Consider the following 25,084-nt stretch of genomic DNA (forward strand, 5'->3'; position numbering starts at 1 on the left):
GACCTGATGGGCTTGTCCTAGCCGACCTGATGAGCTCGTCCTAGATGAGTCCTAGTCGACCTGATGAGCTCGTCCTAGATGACCTGATGAGCTCGTCCTAGCCGACCTGATGAGCTCGTCCTAACCGACCTGGTGAGCTCGTCCAATGTTTTGGTTCCTCCGGTGATTGAATTAGCTCGATATGGCTGAGAATGTGGCTAATTCAACTATCTTTCAAAATATCATGACCCAAACTGACTTTGGCTTGACTGAAGTGTTTCTCATGCTTTAAATCCCAATACAAGCTTTCTTGGGTTTTCCAGAACATCGTGCAGGTCGTCCTGATCAATAGGGTCGATGGTCGAGCCATCCACTTACGTATCAAATGTCTGACGCCTCTATATAGTTTTGCATCTTCAATTTCATTTTTTCGTCCAGTTCGACCATGTTCCAAGTAGACCTAAACCGTGTAAAAACACTATATAACACCAAAAGGCTCCAAAACACTTATTTTCACTCGATAAAAAGCCTCAAAACATATATTATAAACTAGTTAAACACTAATATATCATTTATCTCTTACAATTTACTCAAGCAATATTGGTAAATTAACATGATTATTGTCTTGCACCTGGAGAAAGAAAAGAGAGAATCGTCGCAAACTTGAGAAATTTTACGTATGATCCATACAACTACATTATTCTACACCAATTAGCGTATGTTTTTTTGCCATTCAAAACCTAACTATTCTCTACTTTGTTTCTGTAGCTCTACAATAAAGCACGAGAACTTCCAACGAAATTCAGACAAAACACATATGTCTGAAATTTATCAATGAATTCCCGAATATGTAGTTGTAACTTCAAACGGATTGCTGATGGAATTAATAACCATTATGTAGTTGTTTTGATGAAAGTTATAAAATTTCTGACGAGTTTCTGATGGGTTTTTTTAATAGAAAATTAATTGAAAAACTAGGAGAAATTTATCCATATTTATCTATAAAAATCACCTTCCTCATTCACAATAACCCACATAAAATATGTCTTTTATCAAAATTTTAGTAATTGTTTATGGCCCAAAATCTTAAATCTGGTCCTGCAAAATAGTGCAGGCCGGAGAAGATCTATCGTATCGTGAAAAATAGCCATCAGATCTCATTAGCCGTTCTCGATATCTCGGTTGTTCATCTTCCTTGTTTGTCTAATGGTGAAGCCGACTGTTTTGCTAAAACCATATTAAGCAACTATATTGTATCGGACCCAACACAGACTGAACTTTGGTTTTGAGGCCTTTTTAAGTGTTTTAATGAATTTGTGCACAAACAAATAATCGCCTCTAGAGTTTATAAGAAAAAATCGTACGTTTGTGAATTTTGTGCGTGTCAATCTTCGATTTTTCATTATAGAATATTTTTTGAAAATAACTTACATTTACATAAAACAAGAATAAACATGTAAAACAACTTATATACTTAAAAAGTAATATTGTAATTCGACTAAGCATTACAAATTTCCAATCTTTAATGATTAAACCTTATAAAGATTCATAACAAGTCGTGAGCGTTTTTTTTGTAAGTCATGCACGTTCACCCTGTGTAATTCCATCAATATCTAAAATCAAATTCATAACAATTTGAGTTACTTAATACAACAATATATATTTTGTATCCGATTTTAATATGGTGGGTAGGTAGGTACATCATACAACAACTACCAATATAAAGTTGTTCATAAATTTTGCTGAACACGCGTACCATTTTTCATCTATCGAAAGCCCCCGTGACATTTAATTAGTTAAATTGTGTCGTCGTTTGAGTTGTACCATTGAAGTCCTTTGTTGGACACGTCGTTCTCTGACTCTCTCACATTTATTTTATATCAACATTATTAATTTATTTAACTAACATAATCCAGCTAATAATAAAATAGAGCTGCAAAATACTACTCTCTCTCTCTATCACTTTAAATAGTATTTAAAGATTTTTAATTTTGTTTTATAATAAGTCAAATTCTCGTTATTCTAAAAAAAATTAATGTAATTTAAACTTTGTATCTCAATAAAAGACTCCCAACATTTTTGCTCTCACCGATTTTTACTTACAGATGATTTTTTGTTTTTTTGGGCAAAGCTTACAGATGATTAAAGTATATACATGCATATGACGTACCTTTTTTGGTAAAACTAATAATATATACTAGGTGATAAACCGCGCGAATGAGTTTTTATAATAATGTTTATTTATTAAATAGTTTTAACATTTTGCAATACTACAAATTTTATCGATTATATAATGACGGATACAAATGTTGGTCAATTAAATATATCATTGTTGTTGAATAGTTAACGTATTACATCTCATTTTAATTATTTTTAAGATTTCATATGCACAAAAAAATTAAGTTTTGCGGGTGACACAAATCCCCAAAACCAAACAGGCAACATCGATTATATAATGACGAAAGGGGATTAGGTTTTCTGCTCTCGATTTGTTTACTATTGACTCTGCATAAGTGATTACATTTTCTACCTCTATAAAATTGTGCTTTCGTTCCCGTCTTTGTTTCATTGATATGAGTTAAGTTTTTTTTAACTTCTTCTATGAATTCGGTGAATTACATAAGTGTCAATTTAAAAAAAATAAACATCTGTAAAAATTAGTTTCACTCGAGATACATATCTAAGAATCAAAATTTTGAAAAAAAAATCACCGAAAAACTATATTAACATATTAGTGTTCAAATCTAATATATCAAGTTGTTATAGAATATAAGTGCATGTTCGAAATATAAATGTCTGTCAAGTATATATTCATCAGCTCGGTCTAAAAATCATCTAATTCAAGAACAACAAAACAAATTACTTATTTGACCAGTTCAGGTAATATCTGAATCCAAACGGGTAATATCTGAACCCGAATGAATATCCGAAGATAACCAAACATAAGTATACATAACCCTATATTTCTAATTTACTTCTCTCATTTTATTCAAAATATTTATATTAATAATGAGTATTGCTCAAAATTAGATAATATACATATAATTATGGACAAAATCATTTGCTACTCACTTAAAATACATATCAAGTTCTTGTTTCTTTCATTAACAAAAGTTGCATCTAAATTTTCAAAACAACAACTAAATTTGTGTCTTTCTAATCTATTAATAGTTTAGTATTTTAAAATTTTGAAAACCAGTTAAGTTAAAATGTAGTTTAAATATAAAAAACTTAAACAATGAATAATTTTTTTCTTTTTCAAAATTTAAATATCTGAACCCAACCCAAAATATCAGAATCCGAACATAAAATATCCTAACCCGACTCGAAATATAAAAATACCCGAATGGGTTCTATAACTTTATACTGAAATACCGGATACGAATCCGAACTTGTATCCGAACGCCTACCCCTACGATATATGATCATTTGTATTTTGCTTGAACAAAAAAACTTAAACCATTGATCACAAAATTTTCAATGTAGGACTTTTACCATTTTTAGTAATTTATAGTCATTTTAAAAAATTCAAAATATAACATATAAGAAAAAATCTAATTTTTTTAGTTATATGATTAATGTGATTGTTTAATTTTTTTAATAGTATAAAATTAAACAAAAAAGAGAGATGTTAGAAAAATTGTTATCAAATATGTATTATTCATAATCATTAATTGTCATATATATGTTAACCATATTAGGTAATTCTGTAGCTTTTATTAAATATTCTTTTGTACACTACTAATTAATTTGATAGTTAGTTTAATAAAAAGCATAATATATGTTTATATGGACCAACTTATTTTTCTAACAATTTTAAGAATCATTCTCGTGAAGACACGTGGCTATGAAAATATGTTGTAATGCTCTGAGATTAATATATAGGGGATATGTGACGTACGGACCTGAACCCTTTTTTCTTTTGTAAACCGAACCGTACCGAACCGAACCGAAATAGACAATATGGTTTGGTTTTGGTTTATACCATACAAACCGAATGGATATAGTTTTATAAAACCGTAGGATTTGGATATAGTTTGGTTTATAACCGATTAAACCGAATAAACCGAATAAAACCGATCAAAAGTAGAAACATGTAAATATGTATATATTTTATAACGACGCATGAGAATCTATTTGTTATATAAATTAATTTTTTTTGCTAATAACTATTACCATATTTTTTACAGTAATAAAAAAACCTTAATTTGTAAAACATTTGAACTATAATTAAGTAACAATTCATCGCAACAGAGACTTCTTATTTTCTTAGTCTGTTTTTTGATCTTTTTGCTTTATTTTAGCATTGAGTAAATGGAAATGAAAATTGTAAATTTGATGGACAATAATTAGTGGAAATTCTTTGCAATTTTTTCTTGTCTATAAACGAACAGACTTTCGTGTTCAATCGAAGAAGCATGACTTTGATGAACACTAAATATGGAAGAGTAGAAAAACTTTTCTTTCATGCTTTTGTTTTGTTTTTTATTTATATTTTCAAAATTTCAAGCTTTGATTTTAATTTTAGTTTTGATTATAATACTAGATGATAGAAGCGATTTTATTTTTGTTCTTTTATTTAAACATATAATTTTTTTAATAAATGACTGCATTGACAACTTGACTGTAAAATTCAAATAATATGATCTCAAATTAAATAATTATGTTTTTTTAGTATAAAACCGAATAAAACCGAAAACCGACGGTATATAAACCGAACCGAACCGGTGTAAATATGGATTTCGAATGATAGTTATATTTTACTAACCGAAATACCGATAAAATTTGGAATATTATCATTTCAATTAGAAAATTAAACAACTACTTTTGAGTTTAGAAAGTTATATCGCTTTTGATTTTTTTTGGTCACAAACTAATGAATTATTTTATTAACAAAGCTGAAATTTTTGGCAAGATTTTTATAATTTTCTCAGCATATTTTGTTATAACTCAAAATAAAAAATTAAATTTATAGTTAAAATGGATTTATTATTAGTATCTTTAATGAATTATTTATATTTAAAAGTTTTCAAATAGCATATTTTCTAAATAACACGTAAACTAAAGGTTAGTTATATACTATTATATTTTGTATATAATTAATTTTTGATGATATAATTTTTTGATTTTCAATATAAATAAACAGAAAATATATTGGTGTAGATATAAATTTTATTGTCGCAGTTCAATCGTTTTTCCTCTTTGGACTCATGCCTCGCAGTATTAACGCCACTCTTCTATCGCTGGTTCCCAAAACCACGGAGGCAGAGAGAATGCAGGATTTCAGACCTATTGCTTGCTGCAATGTGCTCTATAAAGTCATTTCAAAGATTTTAGCAAAGCGGCTTAAGGCTACCCTTCCTCTCGCCATCGATCAAAATCAGTGTGCTTTTGTTAAAGACAAGCTCTTACTTGAGAACGTGTTGCTTGCTACGGAGTTAGTCAAAGACTATCACAAGCTTTCGGTTACCTCCAGATCAGCAGTAAAATTGGATATTTCTAAAGCTTTTGACACTGTAAAATGGTCATTTGTGGAGGCTACACTTCGGGAAATGAACTATCCTGACCTATTTGTAACATGGATCATGCGATGTATTGAGACTGCTATGTTTTCGGTCTCAGTCAACGGAGAGTTAGAAGGTTTCTTCCCTAGCTCAAGAGGGTTAAGGCAAGGCTGTTCCCTATCACCCTACTTGTATGTGATTGTCAGTAATGTTCTGTCAAAGCTTATCAGTAGGGCAGTTTCAGCGGGGACCATTGGATATCACCCGGCCTGTAGGGAGCTCAACCTCACCCACCTAAGATTTGCAGATGATATTGTTGTGTTCACCGATGGAAACCACAGTCTCTGACGGGTACCTTAGAGGTCTTCAATGAGTTTGCTACATTATCTGGTCTATGTATCAATGTGTCGAAGTCTACAGTTTTTGCAGCTGGGAGAGGGAAGCAAGTACTTGAAGAAGAGGCTGCAGCAGTAGGGTTATCGGTATCTGCTCTGCCAATAAAATATTTGGGGCTACCTCTCACTACGAAGATCATGTCAAGGTCGGACTATGAACCGTTGTTGGCTAAGATCCGGAACAGAATGCTAAGTTGGACAAGTAAGGCTCTATCTTTCGCGGGGCGTTTACAGTTGATTCAATCAGTTATAGCGAGTATAACAAATTTCTGGTGCTCAGCTTTTTCCTTGCCTCAAGGATGTATTGATGACATCGAGAGTATGTGTTCAGCTTTTTTGTGGAGTGGATCTCCCAATATTACCCATAAAGCAAAGGTAGCTTGGGATATTGTTTGCACACCAAAGGCGGAGGGTGGTTTGGGGATCCGGAAAATAAAGGAGATGGATACTGTTTTCTCTCTAAAACTGATCTGGCGTATTTTTGCAAAGTCTGATTCGCTATGGGTAGCTTGGGTGAGACAATACTTAATAAGGGATGAGTCTTTTTGGGATGTCAAAGTCCGTTCAGGAGGATCGTGGGGTAGATTGATCGAGATCATTGGCGAAGGGGGCATCATGAAACTTGGAATTCCTCGTAACGCCAGAATCAAGGATGTGATTCAAGGTGGAGAGTGGCGTGTGCGGCGTTGCAGGGACCGAAATATTCGAGAGCTTGTGGAGGAGCTCAAGCAGTTTCCAGTGATACTAGAGCAACATGTGACTGACTCCGTTTTATGGAGAGACAGATCGCAGGACTATCGAAATAGTTTCTCTTCTAAGGCTACTTGGGAGATTATCACAACGCAAAGAGAAGTTACTGATTGGTAGAGAGTGGTGTGGTTCCAGCAGGGTGTTCCCCGGTTAAGTTTTATCACTTGGCTTGCATTGAAGGATAGGCTCTCTACGGGGGTCCGTATGAGAGTATGGGGCCAGTCTCAAAGCTGCTTACTGTGTGGTGAACCTGAAGAAACCAGGAATCATTTTTTCTTCGCTTGTCCATACACTTTCACCCTCTGGTTAGAAGTCACGGGAAATTTGTTGCTATCAGACGCTAGCCCAGACTGGGATACTACGTTGGATCAACTCAGGAACAGGTCTCAGGACTTGCTCTCGTCTATACTCCTGCGTTTAGCGCTCCAGGTCTCAGTGTACTACATTTGGAGGGAGCCTAATGAGCGTAGACACAGCCACAAGTATAGGGCTGTTGGGCAGTTAGTTCGAATTATTGATAAAACCGTACGGAATCGCATCATGTCTACAAGGTACTTTGAGAAGCCAAAGCTCTATGGCCTTATGCAGCGTTGGTTTGGATCGCGTATACTTCATACATAGGAGGATTTTTTTTACAGATTTATTCTTGTAGCTTGTAGCTTGTACATAAACTTTCTAAGATGATCAATAAATTTAACATTTCATCAAAAAAAATAAAAAAATTTGACATTGGTTAAAAATTTTATTTTTTGTATAAAAATATTATAATTTACGAATTTTAATTCTTTAAACGGTGAATCATATTTTAATAGTTTTAATCACTTAAATGGTGAATGATATTTTATTTAATTATTTAAATGAAATTAATATTTAAAAATATTTTAATTTATCAGATTAATATATTTTCATATTTGACTCATATATTTATTTTATTTTGATATAATAGACTACAATTATAAAGTTTATATAAAAATAGCATATATTTTATATGATTCATTTTTATTTGTAATTAATTATAATAATATATATTACTGATTACAAAATTAATAAATTAATTAATTTAAAAAAAATTTAATTTTTCGTAAAATTTTGTTAGATATTTATCTCAAACAGATTTTGTTATAACTAAAAGTAAAATTTATATTTACAGTTAAAAATGATTTATTATCAATATCTTTATAATTATTATTTTTTTAGAAATGTTATTTATTTAATAGATTAATGTAAATAATTAAATGGATGTAATTGATGAAATTGACGTATTACAACTTTTTATGGTAGATAAAATCGTACTTCTCTTTTTAATAAAAACGATAAAAATAAATAACAGGACAAAATATTGCTAGAAAACTGAAGTATCTAAATCAAATTTAAGTAATACTTTCATATTTTGCTATTTTATACTTATCAACAAAATAATTGAATATATATATACACACTTTAATAAAACATATATTTAATAAAAAAAATTTTAATTTATACAAAATATGTAAAATAGTAGTTTCAAATTTTTTTTGAAACATAAAAAATCATATAATTTCCTTCCTCTAAGATAAAATAAAAATAAAATCATTTTTGTGATAAAATGAAAGAAGCCATTCTTAGCTACATAAAAGGTCACAAGAATAACAACCACAAAACCCTAATCTAATACCAACCTTCATTAAATAGGACAAAGAAACATTGCTATAAATGGATCGTATCTAATGCAAAGGTTATCGAATCATCAAACTAACTATGGAAAAGAAAAATTTTCTTGAGAGAGACGACCTCGAGACTATGTCCATGGAGCCGCTTAGCCCAATGTCACAGATGCTAAGTTCGCCAAATTTGTTCATTGTGATAACTTTTGGGTTTAAAACTAAATGCAACCCATCGGTCTTTGTTGAAGGCTTCAAGACCACACTGATCAATGCTCCCAGATTTTCTAGCAAAATGGTAAAACGTATTACATTCAGGCATGCATATGTGCACACACAAACTGGGAATGTGTGATAAGTATAATATTATTATGTATAATAACTAAAAGTCTTCAATAAACGATAGGAATTTTATATGATCCTCTTAGTTTGGTTAGGTAGAAACTGATTAATTATTTCTATAGTTATTAGTTTCTACTTTCAATCTGATGAAATCTGGGTTCAAATCCTCGCTGCGGAAAATTATTTTTTATGCTTTATGTCAATTTTACCCTACCGGTTTAACTCTCTGAACAGGGTGGTTTAGCTACTTAGTTAGTTATTGTTGTCAAAAAAAAAAAGTTTCTACTTTGGATTCTGTTTTATTTTCTTAAGTACTATTTACTTCATGATTATATAAACGGCGTAAATACAAAAGTAAGTATATCTTTAAAAAAAAAAACAAAAATAAGTTTATATATTTTTCAATAACAAAATACACTCTTCAGAAAAAACCCAAAAATAATATAAGCATTGATAGTATTTTTATTTTTATTTAAAATCCAACAAAATCAATCACTATATATATTCTTCTTTTGGCAATAATCATTACATATTCAAATCCATACAAAATATGAAAAGATATTATACAAACATAAATGAAAAAAACATACACCTTATGTCTTTTTTTTTAATATCTTAGATCAACGCCCAAAAACTATATTAAGGTCTTCGATACTATAATCACATGTTACCTGTTTATGTATTCTTAAATTCACTTTGCTTGAATTCCATTGTTAATGTCTAGTTATGTCTTCTTCTCAATCATGATGATCTATATAATTCCTTTGGTTCACTCAATACGTATAAACATAAAATATAAATTTGTTCGTCTGTCTGCTGATTTTTTGGCTAAGACTGCTAGATCTTTTCATAGGGAGTTACATTTTGTTGGTTGTTCTATTCCGGTTTGGTTACCCAGACCACTTCAAGTTTGAGTAATAGAATGACCTTTTGACGTCAAAAAAAAAAAAAAAAAAAAAGTTACTTAATTTGATCTGTGTTCATAAATTAAAATTTTCAGGTTATTAACTATAAGAAAAATGGAGAACCGGTCTGGATTCCTGTAAGCATCCGAGTAGAAGATCATGTAACTGTTCCGGATCTTGATTACCCCAATATCGAAAATCCTGATCAGTTCCTAGAAGACTATACTTCAAGAATTGCTAATATTCCAATGGACATGTCTAAACCCCTTTGGGAACTCCATTTACTCAACATAAAGACATCAAATGCAGAATCTGTTCTTCTAGCAAAAATACATCATTCAGTTGGTGATGGAATGTCTCTTATGTCTCTTTTGCTTGCTTGTTCAAGAAAAACATCAGACCCTAGCGCACTAATTTCTAATTCCTCGGCCACAAAAAAACCCGTTAAATCCATGATTTCGGCATGGTGGTTGATTGCTGGACTTTGGTTTATGATAAGAGTCACCTTCACCACCCTTGTTGAGTTTTTCAAGTTAATGCTTACAACATGTTTCTTGCGGGATACCAAAAATCCTCTAATGGGAAACCCCGAGGATGGAACTCAATCTTGGAAGGTTGTCCATCGGATAATAAGTTTTGATGATGTCAAATTAGTGAAGAACACAATGAACATGGTATATATTTATTGTTGTATTGATTTTATATTAATAGTTGATATCGTCTTATCTTACACTAACAACTTCATTATGTGAATATTATCATGCAGAAGGTGAATGATGTCCTTCTTGGAATGACCCAAGCAGGTCTTTCAAGATATTTGACTACAAAATATGGTAAATTCAAAGTTCTCTTACCATAATATTGTTATCAAACTCACCATTTACTTGATACCAAGTTTTGCAATAGTCTATGTTTGAATATAGATGAAGATGTAACAAACAAAACATAAAAAGTTCAATATAATCGCCTACTGAATATGATTTATACTATAAAATTTTAAGATATTTTTAATTTTTGAGATATACTCTATCTTATTATGTTTAAAAGATAATAATTTGCAAACAAAAGAAAATAGTAATAATGGCAATTTTATAATAATTTTAATTTGTTAATGATATTTACATAATTACTAGAAAAAATAAATATGATCGACATATAAAATATGAACAAATTAAAATTATTATCAAAGTTTTCTTAACCCACTTAATATGTTATCTTTATAATATTATTTGAAAACTCAGTTTTCTATGTGTCTCTCTTACCTTAATTATAACATAGATCAATTACAAAGTTATCCTTAATAATTATATTTTTAAAATTTTCATCAAATTATATTTTTTAACATAATAGTTACCATTATTAAAGAATATATTTTCTTTCTTTTTCTTAATTGATTTTAGTTACGTTTTTGTTAATTTTAATTTCCTTTTTAACTTTTATTAAAATCACATAAATAATAAAAAACGAAATATTTATAAAATATAAATTTTACATATAAAGAGTTTAAAATTTATTTTTCTTCATATTTGCATAAAGCAACATAAATAAGAAAACAAAAATATCTATTTTTTTTAAATACATATATTTGTATCTATAAACCAAATTTTACAAAATAGTTTAGATATTTATTTTTAAACGATAAAATAATATTATTACCATATATATAAATTTGGTCAATAAAAATATTCTAAATAGCATTAGCATATTATGAAATTGTAGAAAAGTTAAAACATACTGCCTCTATGTCGGAAAATAGTATTTTCTTATCAAAATTTAATATGTGTAAAACACATAAATATGCATCTTTTGAAAATAGATGCACGGAGTATATATTTTAAAATATAAAATGAGAACCAAAATATATACAAGAAAGATAATCTGTTTGTAGTTAAACTAGAACAAAAATAGTGGTGTAACTGGATGGATCCAAATTCTTATACTAAAAACAGAGGCCTAATTAGGACATTAAGATATTATTATTTAGAATAGTTCTATTAATATTTATGCATATGAATTACAAATGACTCAAAATTAATGAATGCGTGAAAACAGTATATTAAAAGATATTATGATTTAGGTTTTGTAAATATTTATATGCATTCCTGAAATTTAAAAATATTTTTAGTTATATTCACTTATTCAAATTCAGACCGACAATATTTTCCTATTTGTTTTTCAAATTAAAGTATATCAAATTATACATGATCTAACCAAAATATATTATAAATCCAAGATACTGAAAAAACTCAATACAAGAAAAAAGGTTAATATAATAGAACAATGAAACAAGTCTGGTCTAACTTTAAGGAATAAATGCAATCCAATATTAACAAAAGAATAACTGAACCGATAAGATTTTTTTACAAGGAAAGTCACATATATATTTAAAATATTGTATTTATTTTATACATATAAATTGCATTACAAAACACTTAAAAACTTATAAAACTGAAAACAAAATATTAATCATTTGTAATAATTTATATATTTTGTATATATATATATCCGTGAGCACAGAAGAGTTACCTTTTACACTAGGAGATTTTAATCCCAGTTTCAAATATCAACAGAAATTTATATACTTTATATTTTTCCATAATGTTAGGTTTCCCACGAGATAAGAGAGTCTTGTTAAAACATTTTTCTACAACAGTTCTAAAATCTGATAATCATTGACAGATGGATATACAATGGCCCAGAAGAAAAAAATCTTGGAAAAAATCCGTTTTCGTGGAGCTGTAGCTATAAACCTAAGACCAGCAACGAATATAGAGGTGATAATCAATATATATAATTATACAATCAAACGAAATTGTATCTTTTAACTAATTAACTAGAGTGTAAATTTCTAATAAAATGTGAAAATGTAGGATTTGGCTAATATGATGACGAAGGGATCAAAGTGTAGGTGGGGAAACTTCATAGGAACTATTATATTTCCATTATGGATAAAATCAGAGAACGATCCTTTGGAGTACGTACGAAGAGCCAAAGCTACTATGGATAGGAAGAAAATATCACTAGAAGCATTCCTTTTCTATGGAATCATTAAATTCACCTTGAATTTTTTGGGGGGAAAGGTGAGATACCAAACGTATATGATCTATTCAATCCAAAATATTAATTATTGAGCATATTACATTATTACTAATTTTGATTGTGATAAAATAATAGTCAGTAGAAGCTTTTGGAAAGAGGATTTTTGGTAACACATCATTGGCATTTTCAAATGTGAAAGGTCCCGACGAAGAAATAAGTTTATTTGGCCATCCAATCTCTTATGTCGCAGGAAGTGCATTAGTTGGATCACAAGTGAGTGTATTTTTCTGAAGAATATAGTTATCATGTCTTCTCAAAAATATAAGTTTATTTTTCAGAAACAATTCTCAGTTTTTATAAGATTAATTAATCTATTGTCGTTTTTGGGTGTTACTTGATGTTCAACAAGGCTCTCAATATCCATTTCATAAGCTACGTAAACAAGATTATCATCAATCTAGCTGTGGATACAACGACAATTCCAGATCCTCATCAGTTATGTGATGAAATTGTAGAAGCGCTTAAGATCATCAAATCAGCAGTACAGGAGAAAAGATCTCATAAGATGGAGGTGTGAAGCATGTTATCGGATGTTTAGCCCCTGCAGTTCTCCAATATATAATTATGAAGTCTTTTATTTTTGAATAAATTCGTTAATGTTATGAATATTGTGGTGATGCCCATTATGAAAAGTCTTTAATATATTTGTTTCCCAAATTTTACTTATTTTTCAAATTAAACTTTGTCTCAAAGTTATTGTACTCTAACTATATAAATAATTCATTATTGACGGAATAATACACACCAATTCATTCTTTTATCTTCTTTACTTATAACACATTATCAACACAAATTTACGAGTTTCTAATCATTTGAGTTAAGCTTTCGTTGATGATATCCATTTATCCTCATTTCAAGATACTTGTTTGATCATTTTGATGAGATCAGGTCAACGTTACTAAGCTAGAGTTTAATCTCGTAATTTTTCCATTTTGAATCATTGTTTCATTCCTCAAACTTTATTCATTGTTTGCATGTAATATTAGAAATGTTCTTTAGTAACATTGTTATATCATAGAATATTGTTTACGTATGACTACTGTTTTCAGAAAAGCATATAGCTCATAAATCAACGTTCACAGTTGAATATAGTTATGAAATTTGTTGGAGATGGATTGCATCATTCATTCTTTCAACAAGGCTCATCAAATGAAAACTCGGTTTACAAAGTCTGTTCAGCTCAATGCTGCTCGGCGTCATGAGCTCGGCTTGATAACCTCGACTTAACTCGGCACCATGAGCTCGGTATGATAGCCCGAAGACTCAGCCCAGTTGCTCAGCCCGTTAAGCTTGACCCAACACATTAGATTAAGCCAACTTAGGGAAAAGAGAAGAAGAGGTATATGTATAAAAGGAGGACAAGGAAGACCAGAGGGAGGACCCAGAGTAGGACGCCGACTTGTATTTTTCCGGTATACTCTGCCGAGTGCCGGCTTATTTCTATCTTGTTCATACACATTGTAACACCTCTCTCATAAGATCAATAAAAACGTCTTTGAAATAATCCATAATTAAATTTTGTTTTTCTTATTCAAGACGACCAAACTCAAATTAAACAGTTGGCACCCATCGTTGAGCTATACAAAGTAGCGTTAACAAGATCAGCATGAATCCTGACTTTTCGATGCTGGGACTGAACCTGGACAGGTAGAAGAGGCACCAACCATGACAGAAATGATGCATCTCATCATGTAACACCTCGCTCAGCAGGAAGAGGCTTACAAGGAGACAAACAAGTGTCTCTCCGTGCTAGCCGCCATCTTAACACCACTAGCTAGCAAAGCCAGTGGTCCAGCAACGACAAGAAACAAGTCTTCGCCACCACAAATCTTCTGACGGCATCGAGTAAACAAAAGACGACATGAACCCTACTACTGGCGGTGTAGAGAAGATAACCGTCGGCTTAGAGTCAACAACAAGCCACCAAATCTCTGACCTCCAGCTCTCTATGCAAGACACCAAAGATTAACTCGTTAACCTTATGGACTAAATCATCCTTCACTATATCCTATAACTCCTTGTAGATTAGAGCAGTCATTCCATCTGGTCCAAAAGCTTTTTCAGGATGCATCGAAAACATGGCTAGTTTGAATTCTAATTCTTGAACATGAGATGTAAATTATCGTTAATTGAATCTGTGATAGTCGTAGTAATATATTCTAACGCGCTCTCTGCGTCTTCTGGAACTATTAGCAATCGCTACCAGTCCTCTTAATCCTTAGTTATATTGCTTGACGCATCAATTAGTCGTGTGATTTGATTTTTCGCCATTCTTTGTTTTGTCGGAAGACTTTTGAGTTTCTATTTCCCTCTCTCAACCAGAGAACTCTACTCTTTTTCTTTCAAAACATTTCCTCAGCCTTAAGAGCTTTAGATAGTTTCTTTAACGCCTCCGCTATTTCTTCTGTTGGTGCATCATCATTTGAATACATAGCCTCCACATTTTTTTAGTTCCTCTACTTGCCTCTCTGAATTTATATCATTGTCTCCTCCACTGGCTAAAATCTCTGCGGCAACTCGAGATATTGGAAATTATATTTGCATGACGAAAGCTCTGGTGAATTCCATCCCTCTGAAAATACATGTTTGATCTCCTCGCTATCTAACCAGAGCTTATGGAATTTGAACTTTTTTTCTTTTAATTGGTTTCACTAGGAAGTTGGCTAGGTCCGGACGATGATCCTATCCCTACATGTGTAAATACTAAACTGAAGAATGTAGAAACTTTTCATGCAAGGCTTCGCTTCCTACAGCCTGATCAAGACAACATCTAACTAGCAGTCGTCATCTTTTTCCAATCCAAGACATAACGTTTCAAGAAAATAAAAATTCTAAAATTCCACAATCACTCAGCATCTGCTTCAAAGACAAAAAAAAAGAGCTATCTAATTGGTGCATGTCTCCTTCCTTTTCATTATGTCACGTAATCTCATTAAAATCGCTGATCATGAACCAAGATCCATTTCTCAAAGTGGTAAAACGTGTAAGATGTTCCCTCACTTGTTCTTGTCTCTCTAAAACAGGGTCCCCATAAATAAACGTCATAAATATTTTTATTGATCAATGACTACTTCAATGTCAATCATTCCATTATTTGAAAATAAGACATTTCTTTGAAAATCATCCGTAAAAGTAGTATTAAACTTTCTATTTAGACAAATTGGCTCAACAGTAAAAAACTTATCAAATCATAAGTCGGCCTGAATGTACTGCAACATATGTTTCCTAGTATTCATCTTTAGAAGATTGATGATCTTGGGGCTATAATCAATGAATCAGAAGCAGCTGATAATGATACTGCAAATGGAGAAAAATATCGCAGCTGATGACAATGCTGTAATTATTCGAACCAGAATGTTGGATGATTACAACAGACCAGATCAGTACTATCATAGGATCTGTGTTGTTTAACGATATCATTATAAAATATTCAGAGCTTTCAATAAACCAAGATAACCAAAGCACTAAGAAACCCAAAATTTAAAAATTCTGTGAACACAAAGCTAAACATGAAGGAAGAAGATGCAATTAAAATAGTACCCAGAAACGATGTGAAATGGTTTCAGCTGAACTTGGGGAAGTCGTAGACTCGTCCAACACGAGATTCAGAGAGTTTGGATCTTCGACGCAAGTAGGCATAAGTAGCCTCAGTCCAAAATAGCAACGCTAGCGCAAGCTGCAACTGGTAACTCTCCTCCATCTGCTGCGCTCAAGTCTTCACAGATGACAACCCCCAACTGAGTGATGTCATTTGAATCCTCAAATCTCCTCCCACGACAAATTAAAAAAAATGGTAAACATATAAGATTCTCTGGGGCAAAACTGGTTTCATATAGAGTTACAAGGTCTCTCAAGATAAAAGTTTAGGCAAGAACTATAAATTTAACCAAAAAAGTTGAGAACTTTACCTTGCATGTCGGCAACTGATGATCTTGGGAACAAGGATGTGTGGATGCGGTGGATAAGAGACAATGGCCGCGAAACATATACCAGTGATTAGGTCGAAATGAATCAAAAACAGTGGATATTGGGATTCAATTGAGATAAAGGTTTAGCAAACTCCATCTTCTTCTTCTCCATAGCTTGGAACTCTAAACAGAGACCAAACCAGATTCAAGAAAGATCAAACCTTTAGAATCCAGTCAAGAGCTTGGTTTCTAACATGTGGCTCCCAGCCCCCAGAACACAATCTCTTGAGGTAATCAGCTCTTTGCAAAAACTCAACCTCTAGCTCCAACATCTCTCTGACTCTTTCTCCTCTCAACGATGATGGTGGAGAACCCATCATCGGTGGTTGTGGCTGACGGAGACGAGGCGGAATGGCGACATGAAAACCCGGTGAAAAAGCGAGAAAGATTAGTGAAAGAACGAGAAAGATTAAGAAAGGATCCAGTTCTTCGTTGTCTTCAACAGGACCAGAAGAAAAAAATCAGAAAAACTAGAGTTCATGTATTTAGGAAAATAGTTTAGATCTAAGCCGGCCCGTCTCAGACATAAATTGGACCATGTGCTACAAAAAAATTTAGACCCATTTTTTCATACAAATTTTTATTTTTTAAAAAAGGGCTCTAAGCCTAGCTGAAAAAAGACAAAAGATGAAATGGACTCTGTACAAATGCACCTCCAGGCCAGGCCTGGATCTAAGATAGGAGAGAGAGCAAAGAATTTAGAGAATGAATAGTTTATATATCTTCGTTTAGTTTGAAAATATGAAAGTGTACAGTTAGCTTAGTCTAGGGGTATAAAAGACAAACCATATGGAATATGTGTCACATGTGAGACGTATCTTTGGGTGTAAACTCATAATGTATGGTTTTGAACGAGATGCAGTTTATAATGCATATTTAATGCAAAACACTTATTTTGCGGGTTGATATGTATTTGTTGTCCATTCATCTTTTTAAATGAAGATCATTTATATGCAGTACAATCTGCATGCAGATATTGTAACAAAGAGATTTATTGATCTGCAAAAAGTATGGAAAATGGGTGGGAGAAATACATATGACCAATCATGTAGGTTTTATTTTTTTTCTCCCTATTAATTTTTTATAAATAGTTTATTTATCTCATTTCATTTATTTTCAAACCAAACACCAAATCTTTCATAATTATTGTTAATATTTTATACCATTTTATTTTTATATAATAATTTTTTTAAACAATTTTAGTTATAAAAAAGTAATATACATATGTATTATATTATTTATATCTTGTTTATTATAAAATGGTTTAGAAAATACTTATATTTTTAGTTTACATATTATAATTTTATATAATTTATTTGCAATAAGTAGTAATGCATGGCTTGTATAATCTAAAATATATATTCTTTAACTACAGAATCAAATAATTTTTATCTCATTTACAAAACTCTTCAAAAGTATGATTTAATTCATTTCATATTTTTACATAATATTTATTTTAGATGGATTTATTTATAATTAGTGATATACATATATATAATTGTATATATATAACTGTGTCCTCTAAAAATTATTATTAGTAAAAATCATGAATAATATTTTAAAATTTTTAATATTTTTATTTAAATTATTTTAATGAATTTATGCGTATACTTTCATATTATTACTTATACTTATATATTTAACGGTTATTTATAATTATGTAATATTTTTGCACAATGAAATATCAAACATAATTTGTTTGTCTTTACATATATTAAATATATCAAATATATATGTACGTATTGTTACATTTTAAAAAATTATATGAAGATTATGCTGATATAATAACATATATAAAATTGACAATATCTCCCTATATATTAATTAAGAAGTCACTTAAGTGATTTCTGCTGACGTGTCGTTCATATGAGAGTTTTCCAATTAATTGTTATAATTTGATTGGTTGATGATTTTTTATTTTAATTTATTTAATTAAGTTTTTTTTTAAAAAAACTAACCCTAGAATTACCTAATCTAATACAGTATATGTTTCCAAATATATAATTAAACATCTTAAATATAGATGAATTAATATATTTAATTTATAAATACAATTAAATATCATAGATTACATTATATAAATTGATAATATACATTTAAATACAAAGGATACTATAGAAACAATTATAAAACGATTTTTAATATATTCATATTAGTAGTGAATAAAATAAATCATAGATTCCATAAAACTAATTAATGTAAACCTAATAATATTAATTAAATTCACTCATTCACTCTATATATATATATATATATATATTTAAATATTTCAAATGAATGAAAAACAGTCAAATATATAATTTTAAAAAATTCTCATCATTTTTCAATGACATTGTGATATCATAGATAAATTATCACTTTTAAAAATGATTAAAATATTTTTATATATTAAAACATAAAAATTATATGGTAAGTCATTTAAAATTATATTAATCAAGAAATGTTATTTAGTTCATCTATTAATATAAACAGATGAATTAAAGTTATTATATGGTAAGTCACTTAAAATTATATTATACGGTAATTCATTTAAAATTATTATATTTTAAGTCATTTATAATTAAATTAATCACATGCTTTTCCTAGAGTTAATACTCTATTAATATAATTCATATAGTTTTGATTATAATAAAATTAGCATGCTTGTTTTGAATAGTAAAAAATAAAAGAGACATAAATAAAAAAAAAGGAGGGAAGACTAATAAAATATTTTTGTTGTGTTCTTTGTTCTTTTATATTCTTAAGTATTTAATTTTATTTATTTGTCGAGATGCATGTATTTTATGTGTTACTATAAACGTGAACTAATTAGTTTTATGTGTTTTTAAACATTGTGATAAGTGGAGTAAGAAAAGTCAATAAAAATGACATGTTCTACAATTGTTAAAGTCAAAGATAGAAAATATAATGTAAATTCCAAGTAGGATAAATTATTTTAAAAAAATGAGATGTATATTTTGCGGTATAATAAACTTCTTAAATGTACAATAATAAAATTTAACAACTTTTATACAAGTAAAAATATTTTATTTTGATATAATATTAGATCTCACATTAATATTAAGTATATATGCATAAAATAACAATATTTCGTTATTTAAAAATTACTTTTTATTATTAATTAATCAGATTTAATTGAAATGGGTATGTTTAAGCCATTTAAGTTTTATGTTAAACACTAAATAAAAAATGAGTGAAAAAGTGTAATTTGTGATTTGACAAAATTACGAGAGAAATTACTTAAACTATCATTTTCCTAATGTATGTTTTCATGTTTACATTAACCAAATTTATCCTTGGTTTTAAAGAGAGAAATCATACAATATATTAATTAACAAGTCACTTAAGTGATTTTTTCTCATGCATTGTTCATAGGTTAAGTTTTAAAAATTAGTTATAATTTGATTGGTTGTTGACGTTTATTAGTTATTTATTTTAGTCAAATCTAAAAATAAAAAGTAACTATAGAACTAATTAATATAAATTACCAAATAACACAAGTAATATTACAAATAATGATTTATGGTAATTTATTGTAGAATTGGAGAAATAATATATATGTTTTATCAATTTATTTTTCTTTATCAATTATTTATATATGGTTAAATAAAATACTTTAATTTTGTATTAAAAAACATTAATGGTTATATATTCTTATATAAAAGAATTAGATTTGTAGGTAAATAATTATTAGATTTTTTCTTATGTTTTCTAAAGTCCACACAAAAAGGTTTAGAAAATATCTTAATGATAAAAACATCTAATCATTGTAATGGTACTACACAAAAAAAAACTTTCTTTTTTATTTTTTGAAAGCTAGAGTATTCCTGGTTTTTTCACATAATAAAATAAAATATAAAGTAATTTTACAACCAATTTTCTGAATTAATTATAATATTGCTTTTCTGTAAGAGAAATATTTGTAATGACTAAGGTTTACGTTGTTGAACTATTTCAAATCTCACGGATCATCTAAAAATATATACTAAAATTTTTGATTATTCAGCTATTTGAAATTAAAATTTTAAAATTTAAAATTTTTAACTATTATTCAAAAATTATAACAATGTGAACATAATATATATTTTTTCATATAATTTAATTACCCGTAAAATTGCGGGCAAACACCAAGTGAGTTTTATATTTGAACCAAAGGATATGAAATAAGTAAAAATCAAATAAGAAAATCTATGACAAAATCAAGAAAATTATTACAAAAAGAGCAAAAATACTCTTTACAATTTTTTAATTGTAATGAATTATTACGTGATGTTTATTTTAAATTTTAAATTTGTTTTTAAAAAAAAAAATTATTTTGCAACATTTAGTTAAATACGATAATTTAATAAATTAGTTTGATATGCATCTATTCTGCATAAATTACATGTTCTGAGTTTATTTTGCTTGATCTTCATTTTCTTTTTCTTTTTGGGCGAATCTTCATTTTCTTTAAATCTGCAGCATTTTGTGTTCTAAATCAGCCCCATATACGTGGATGTAAGAAATTCCAAACAGAACCGGAAAAAATATCTAAACCGTACCAAAAAGATATTCAGGATTGTAAATCCAACCTACCTGGACAGAACCGAACCACGTGTTCAGACCTGCCCGTTCTTTCAACTTCAAAGTTCATAGACTCACCAGATAAACATATAACTGATAAACCCTAATCCTAAGAAGATGGCGATGGATGGCTCAGATTTCTTTCAGGATGATTGCGATTCGATAGCTGCAGAGATGAAAGACCAAGAGGAGCGAATTCAACTCAAGAGAAGGTTATATGATTCTCCAATGATTAGATCTTGAACCAATCTCCCTATTTATTAATCCTGTCTTTATAAAATATAGGTGGCTTTTGGGTCTTTATACCCCTAAACCTGAGAATCCTACTACTGAGTTTCTCGAATCTGAGGATCACACTCCAGAAAAGACTGAGTTTCTCGAATCCGAGTGAGTTAGTTGCTCAATTTTTTATGTCTGTTTTACTGCTTGGATTATACAGCTATGATGAGCTTCTTGTGCTTTGTTTTGTTTTGTTTTTTTTTTCTGACAGATGCCTCCCTGAATCTTTGCTCAGGGAAGATGATGTAAAGTCTTGCTCACACCCCTCTCTCTCTCTCTTGATATTTTTCATTACAACATTTTGACTAATCTTATTTTTTCAGTTATTCTACGAGACAGCAAAGTCGCGTGTAGAAGAAGCATTTGGGTTTTGCAAGAACCAAGAGGCTCAACGAAAGGAGTCCATGTTCTGCACTAAAGACGTTGTTAGAAGGCTTAGCATGTATCTTGATTCTTTAACGAATGAAGGTCTATCTCTCGTTGTAAAGATCATCACTGGAGGCTCTTCTTCGTTTGACAAGACTCGGCCCAAAATGAAACAGATTATCAGAGAATCTGTCCGCACAGATTTGAGAGAGAGAGGAAGAGACGACATTGTTGAGCAGTTGCATCAAGCTCTGAATGATTGTGAAAACTTCAGGAAAGATTCTGCAAAACCCATGTTTCCGTCTCATCGTGATGCTGCATTGAAGGCACTTGCTGAGCTAGATAAGTTGTCTACTCAGACTCTACTTGCAATGAAAAGGAAACTTGAAGGTTCAGTTACGATACCTCGGTTAAAACCAAGTAAAATGGGTGGAAATAAAATGGATCTGATAGACCAAGTGAAGCAAGCTAGCGAGAAGATGCTCTCAGAACTTTCTTCAGGGGATAAACTGCAGGAGCCATTGGCTAAGGCAATGTCATTAGTAGATTTATCACTTAAGTTAAGTCCTGGCTACAACAAAACTAGACCTCCCACAGATTTTTTCCATTTCTCACCAGAAACAAAGAAGCTGCAGAAGGAGATAGTGAAGGCAGTTTGGTCACTCCGTACGGCCAGGATTGATGCTGCGTTTGAAAGAGTGGGTCTTATCTTGGACCCAGAAGCCCAAATATCGAAAAACAGATTAAGATCAGCGGTCGAGAGAATGCTGATCGAATATCTGTTTGAGTGCTGTGATATGGATGTCATCCCAAAGTCTTTGACAAACGCTCTTTCATTGGTCAACAAGAGTACGCTGACTGTCGACCATAGAGTATTTCCAGGGGAAGCAGTTGAGGAAGAGACCGAGTGTATATTAAATGTGAGTGCTCAAGTGAAGCAAATAGCTTGGCAATGTATACCAGATTATGAGCTTGATCAGGACTATGGCGATGCTTATATGGAGGAGCTAGAAGACAGTGATGATGATTATAGTCAAGACGATGCTATCGATACCTCTGATCCGGTTCAAGACGAAGTTGGTGCAGAATGCTCAGTTTTGAATTCGAATGTTTCTTCAGACGAAACCAGCCAGCATCATATCAGCTCTTCTCTCCTTATAAGGGACCTGACAGAGAGTATTACAAGAGCTCGTCCTATGTCTCTCTTTGCCACTCCCACGTCCAGTAAATTTACACCTGTCAGAGATAATCAGATTAGCCCTCGTTCGTTGTATTCTGTTGAAAACATAAAGAGTGATGATCGTGGTGCGCAGAATCCAATCAAAAGAAAGAAGAACCAGTACCTGGCAGTCCAAGAAATTTGTGACGACACAAGCTTAGTTGCCTATAACCTAATAGGACGTTTACTAGAGAAATTTGCAGACCAAAAAGGCCTTTACTTAAAAGTGGATCAACGTTCTTATCTTAGAGGAGAATCCAGGCTTCAAGAAGATGTAGAAGGTGAAGGTAAAAGCAAACACCTTTTCTCCCCGTACACGTTCATTCTATTTGTTTTAATGTCTGCATATGTTTCAGTGAGTGAAGAAAAGCAAGATTTAGAGATTCAAGGGAAGTTAGATGAGTCCATCACACTTTCTGCTGTCCAAGAGATAATACCCTCCCTTGATAAGAGGTATACACATTATTTCCATGTGTTTTTCATTTTTGCAGTGATAGTTTCATCTTGCCTGACAAGCGCGCTGAGTATCTCTGTTTTCAACAGTGTCTTATTGAAATTGAAAGAGTTGTTGGAGTAGCCGCAGTGGAATGCAGAAAGAAAGAACGGAAGTATATTGACCAGACTGATTCTGTTTTTGTGTATGATAAATATGACCAGAGAACAACGTATGGTTACACTCAATAACAAACTAATTGGTTTTGAAATTTAAGCAAAAAAAAAACTCAGGACAATTCTCTTAAATAAACCAATTTCAAGTTTTGATTACAAAAATAGATTCCAAATAGAAAAATGGCCAAAATGTTTTATTTAATAGATAAAAAAATCATAATATCCTAGATATATAAAAAAATAAATAAATTAAAAAATAAAAAAAATATTTTTTTATAGTTTTAAATTACATGTTTTCAAATTTTAATTTTTTTTTTAATTTTTTTTTTGTAATTCGAAATTACTTTTTGAAACTATTTCTAAAATTTTTATTCTTAAATTTTTAATATTTATTTTTTATTTTATAAAATTTTAAATCTCAATCTCAAATCTCCTCCCTTGACTCTAAACTATAAGGTTTAGATTAGTTAATTTTAAGGGTATAAGTGTATATTTACTTTTTTAATGAAACATTTTGGTTATTTCGATCTTTAGAATCTTACATAAATTTTTTTTAGTGCTATCTTAAATATATTTCCCAAAAACTTATGTAGGTTATGGTCATATACATTTAGGTATGTACTTTCTCTCCTCTTCTCTGTTCTCTCGCTTCGATCCTTCATGGAAAAGGAGATGAGACTTTTGATGTTTTGTTTTTGCTGTAAAAATTTCGATCAAGTGATCGATTTCCTTTTCGCTAGGCGATTGTAATTTTCGTTTAGAAGGATTTTTGTAGTGATTTTTAAATCAAATCAGTCTGTTCTTCAAGTTCTTATGTTTATGATTTGGTTTGATTAAATAAAAATTCAGTTTACTCCGAATCAGAATTGCTTCTCTTCTCTTTGCTTTCTGATATTCCGAACAATCTTGGAAGTTATTTTTCCATTTGCTAGATAAGCTCTGGTTCTTTTCGGTGAAGGAATCAACCTTCGTTTCTCTGTTATAGGCGAAGTATCCTGAAGCGGTTAAAAACGGAGATGATTGATGAAGCGATGATGAGTTTCAGCGCGGATTCAGATAAGTCGGAGTCTTATGGCGTTCCGGCAAGGTCCTGTCGCTGTCTCTTTCAAGCTTCTCGTGGGATTTCACATCAAGCAAATTGAAGAAGAGACGGCGATTAAGAGATGGAGGAGCAAGCAAGCGATATCAAGCAAAACGGGATCGGAGATGACAGTCTTTTGGCCGGCATAGTTTCCGGCGAAGCTTTCTCTCCTTGTTTCAGAAGATGATGAAGCCACGTTGCATACACGTGTTCCTCATGCGTTAATGTTTATCTAGTGTTATGGGCTTCATTTGGGCTTAATGTATTTTGTAATAGACTAAAGCTTGATATTTTGCTTGTAATCTTTATGGCTTTAAAGCCCATAAATGAAAAGGTTGACCCAAAAAATAGGTATGTACTTGATATGGGCCCACGAATTGTATAT

At 30.7% G+C, this 25,084-nt stretch overlaps 2 protein-coding genes across 4 annotated transcripts; both read left to right on the plus strand.

The window, feature by feature from the left end:
* Nucleotides 1-8,350: 8,350 nt before the first annotated feature.
* LOC106300527 (O-acyltransferase WSD1) lies at nucleotides 8,351-13,342 on the plus strand. 2 transcript variants are annotated; one of them, XR_001262029.1, is made up of 7 exons: nucleotides 8,351-8,566; nucleotides 9,611-10,189; nucleotides 10,282-10,348; nucleotides 12,195-12,289; nucleotides 12,386-12,595; nucleotides 12,754-12,827; nucleotides 12,964-13,342. XR_001262029.1 is itself a non-coding variant. In XM_013736682.1 (7 exons), exons 1-7 carry the CDS (start codon nucleotides 8,366-8,368, stop codon nucleotides 13,129-13,131), a joined length of 1,458 nt encoding a protein of 485 aa, XP_013592136.1. In that variant the 5' UTR covers nucleotides 8,351-8,365; the 3' UTR covers nucleotides 13,132-13,342. The 2 variants fall into 2 exon arrangements, 1 of the variants encoding a protein (XP_013592136.1); XM_013736682.1 differs by having other exon boundaries at nucleotides 12,690-12,827.
* A 4,246-nt stretch (nucleotides 13,343-17,588) lies between these two features.
* LOC106296285 lies at nucleotides 17,589-23,713 on the plus strand. 2 transcript variants are annotated; one of them, XM_013732387.1, is made up of 7 exons: nucleotides 17,589-17,630; nucleotides 21,044-21,357; nucleotides 21,431-21,532; nucleotides 21,636-21,669; nucleotides 21,748-23,296; nucleotides 23,366-23,460; nucleotides 23,548-23,713. In XM_013732387.1, exons 2-7 carry the CDS (start codon nucleotides 21,263-21,265, stop codon nucleotides 23,584-23,586), a joined length of 1,914 nt encoding a protein of 637 aa, XP_013587841.1. In that variant the 5' UTR covers nucleotides 17,589-17,630; nucleotides 21,044-21,262; the 3' UTR covers nucleotides 23,587-23,713. The 2 variants fall into 2 exon arrangements, with proteins under 2 accessions (XP_013587841.1, XP_013587842.1); XM_013732388.1 differs by having other exon boundaries at nucleotides 17,590-17,630; nucleotides 23,366-23,462; nucleotides 23,553-23,713.
* The last annotated feature ends 1,371 nt before the right edge of the window (nucleotides 23,714-25,084 follow it).

The sequence above is a fragment of the Brassica oleracea genome, chromosome C6 (genome assembly GCF_000695525.1).
Source record: "Brassica oleracea var. oleracea cultivar TO1000 chromosome C6, BOL, whole genome shotgun sequence".
NCBI lineage: Eukaryota > Viridiplantae > Streptophyta > Magnoliopsida > Brassicales > Brassicaceae > Brassica > Brassica oleracea.

Coding starts and splice junctions, on each gene's coding strand:
- LOC106300527 (XM_013736682.1), top strand. CDS start 8,366: ATGGAAAAGAAAAATTTTCTTGAGAGAGACGACCTCGAGACTATGTCC. Junction 8,567..9,610: donor CCAGATTTTCTAGCAAAATG/GTAAAACGTATT, acceptor TAAAATTTTCAG/GTTATTAACTATAAGAAAAA. Junction 10,349..12,194: donor ATATTTGACTACAAAATATG/GTAAATTCAAAG, acceptor AATCATTGACAG/ATGGATATACAATGGCCCAG.
- LOC106296285 (XM_013732387.1), top strand. CDS start 21,263: ATGGCGATGGATGGCTCAGATTTCTTTCAGGATGATTGCGATTCGATA. Junction 21,358..21,430: donor CGAATTCAACTCAAGAGAAG/GTTATATGATTC, acceptor TATAAAATATAG/GTGGCTTTTGGGTCTTTATA. Junction 23,461..23,547: donor TAATACCCTCCCTTGATAAG/AGGTATACACAT, acceptor ATCTCTGTTTTC/AACAGTGTCTTATTGAAATT.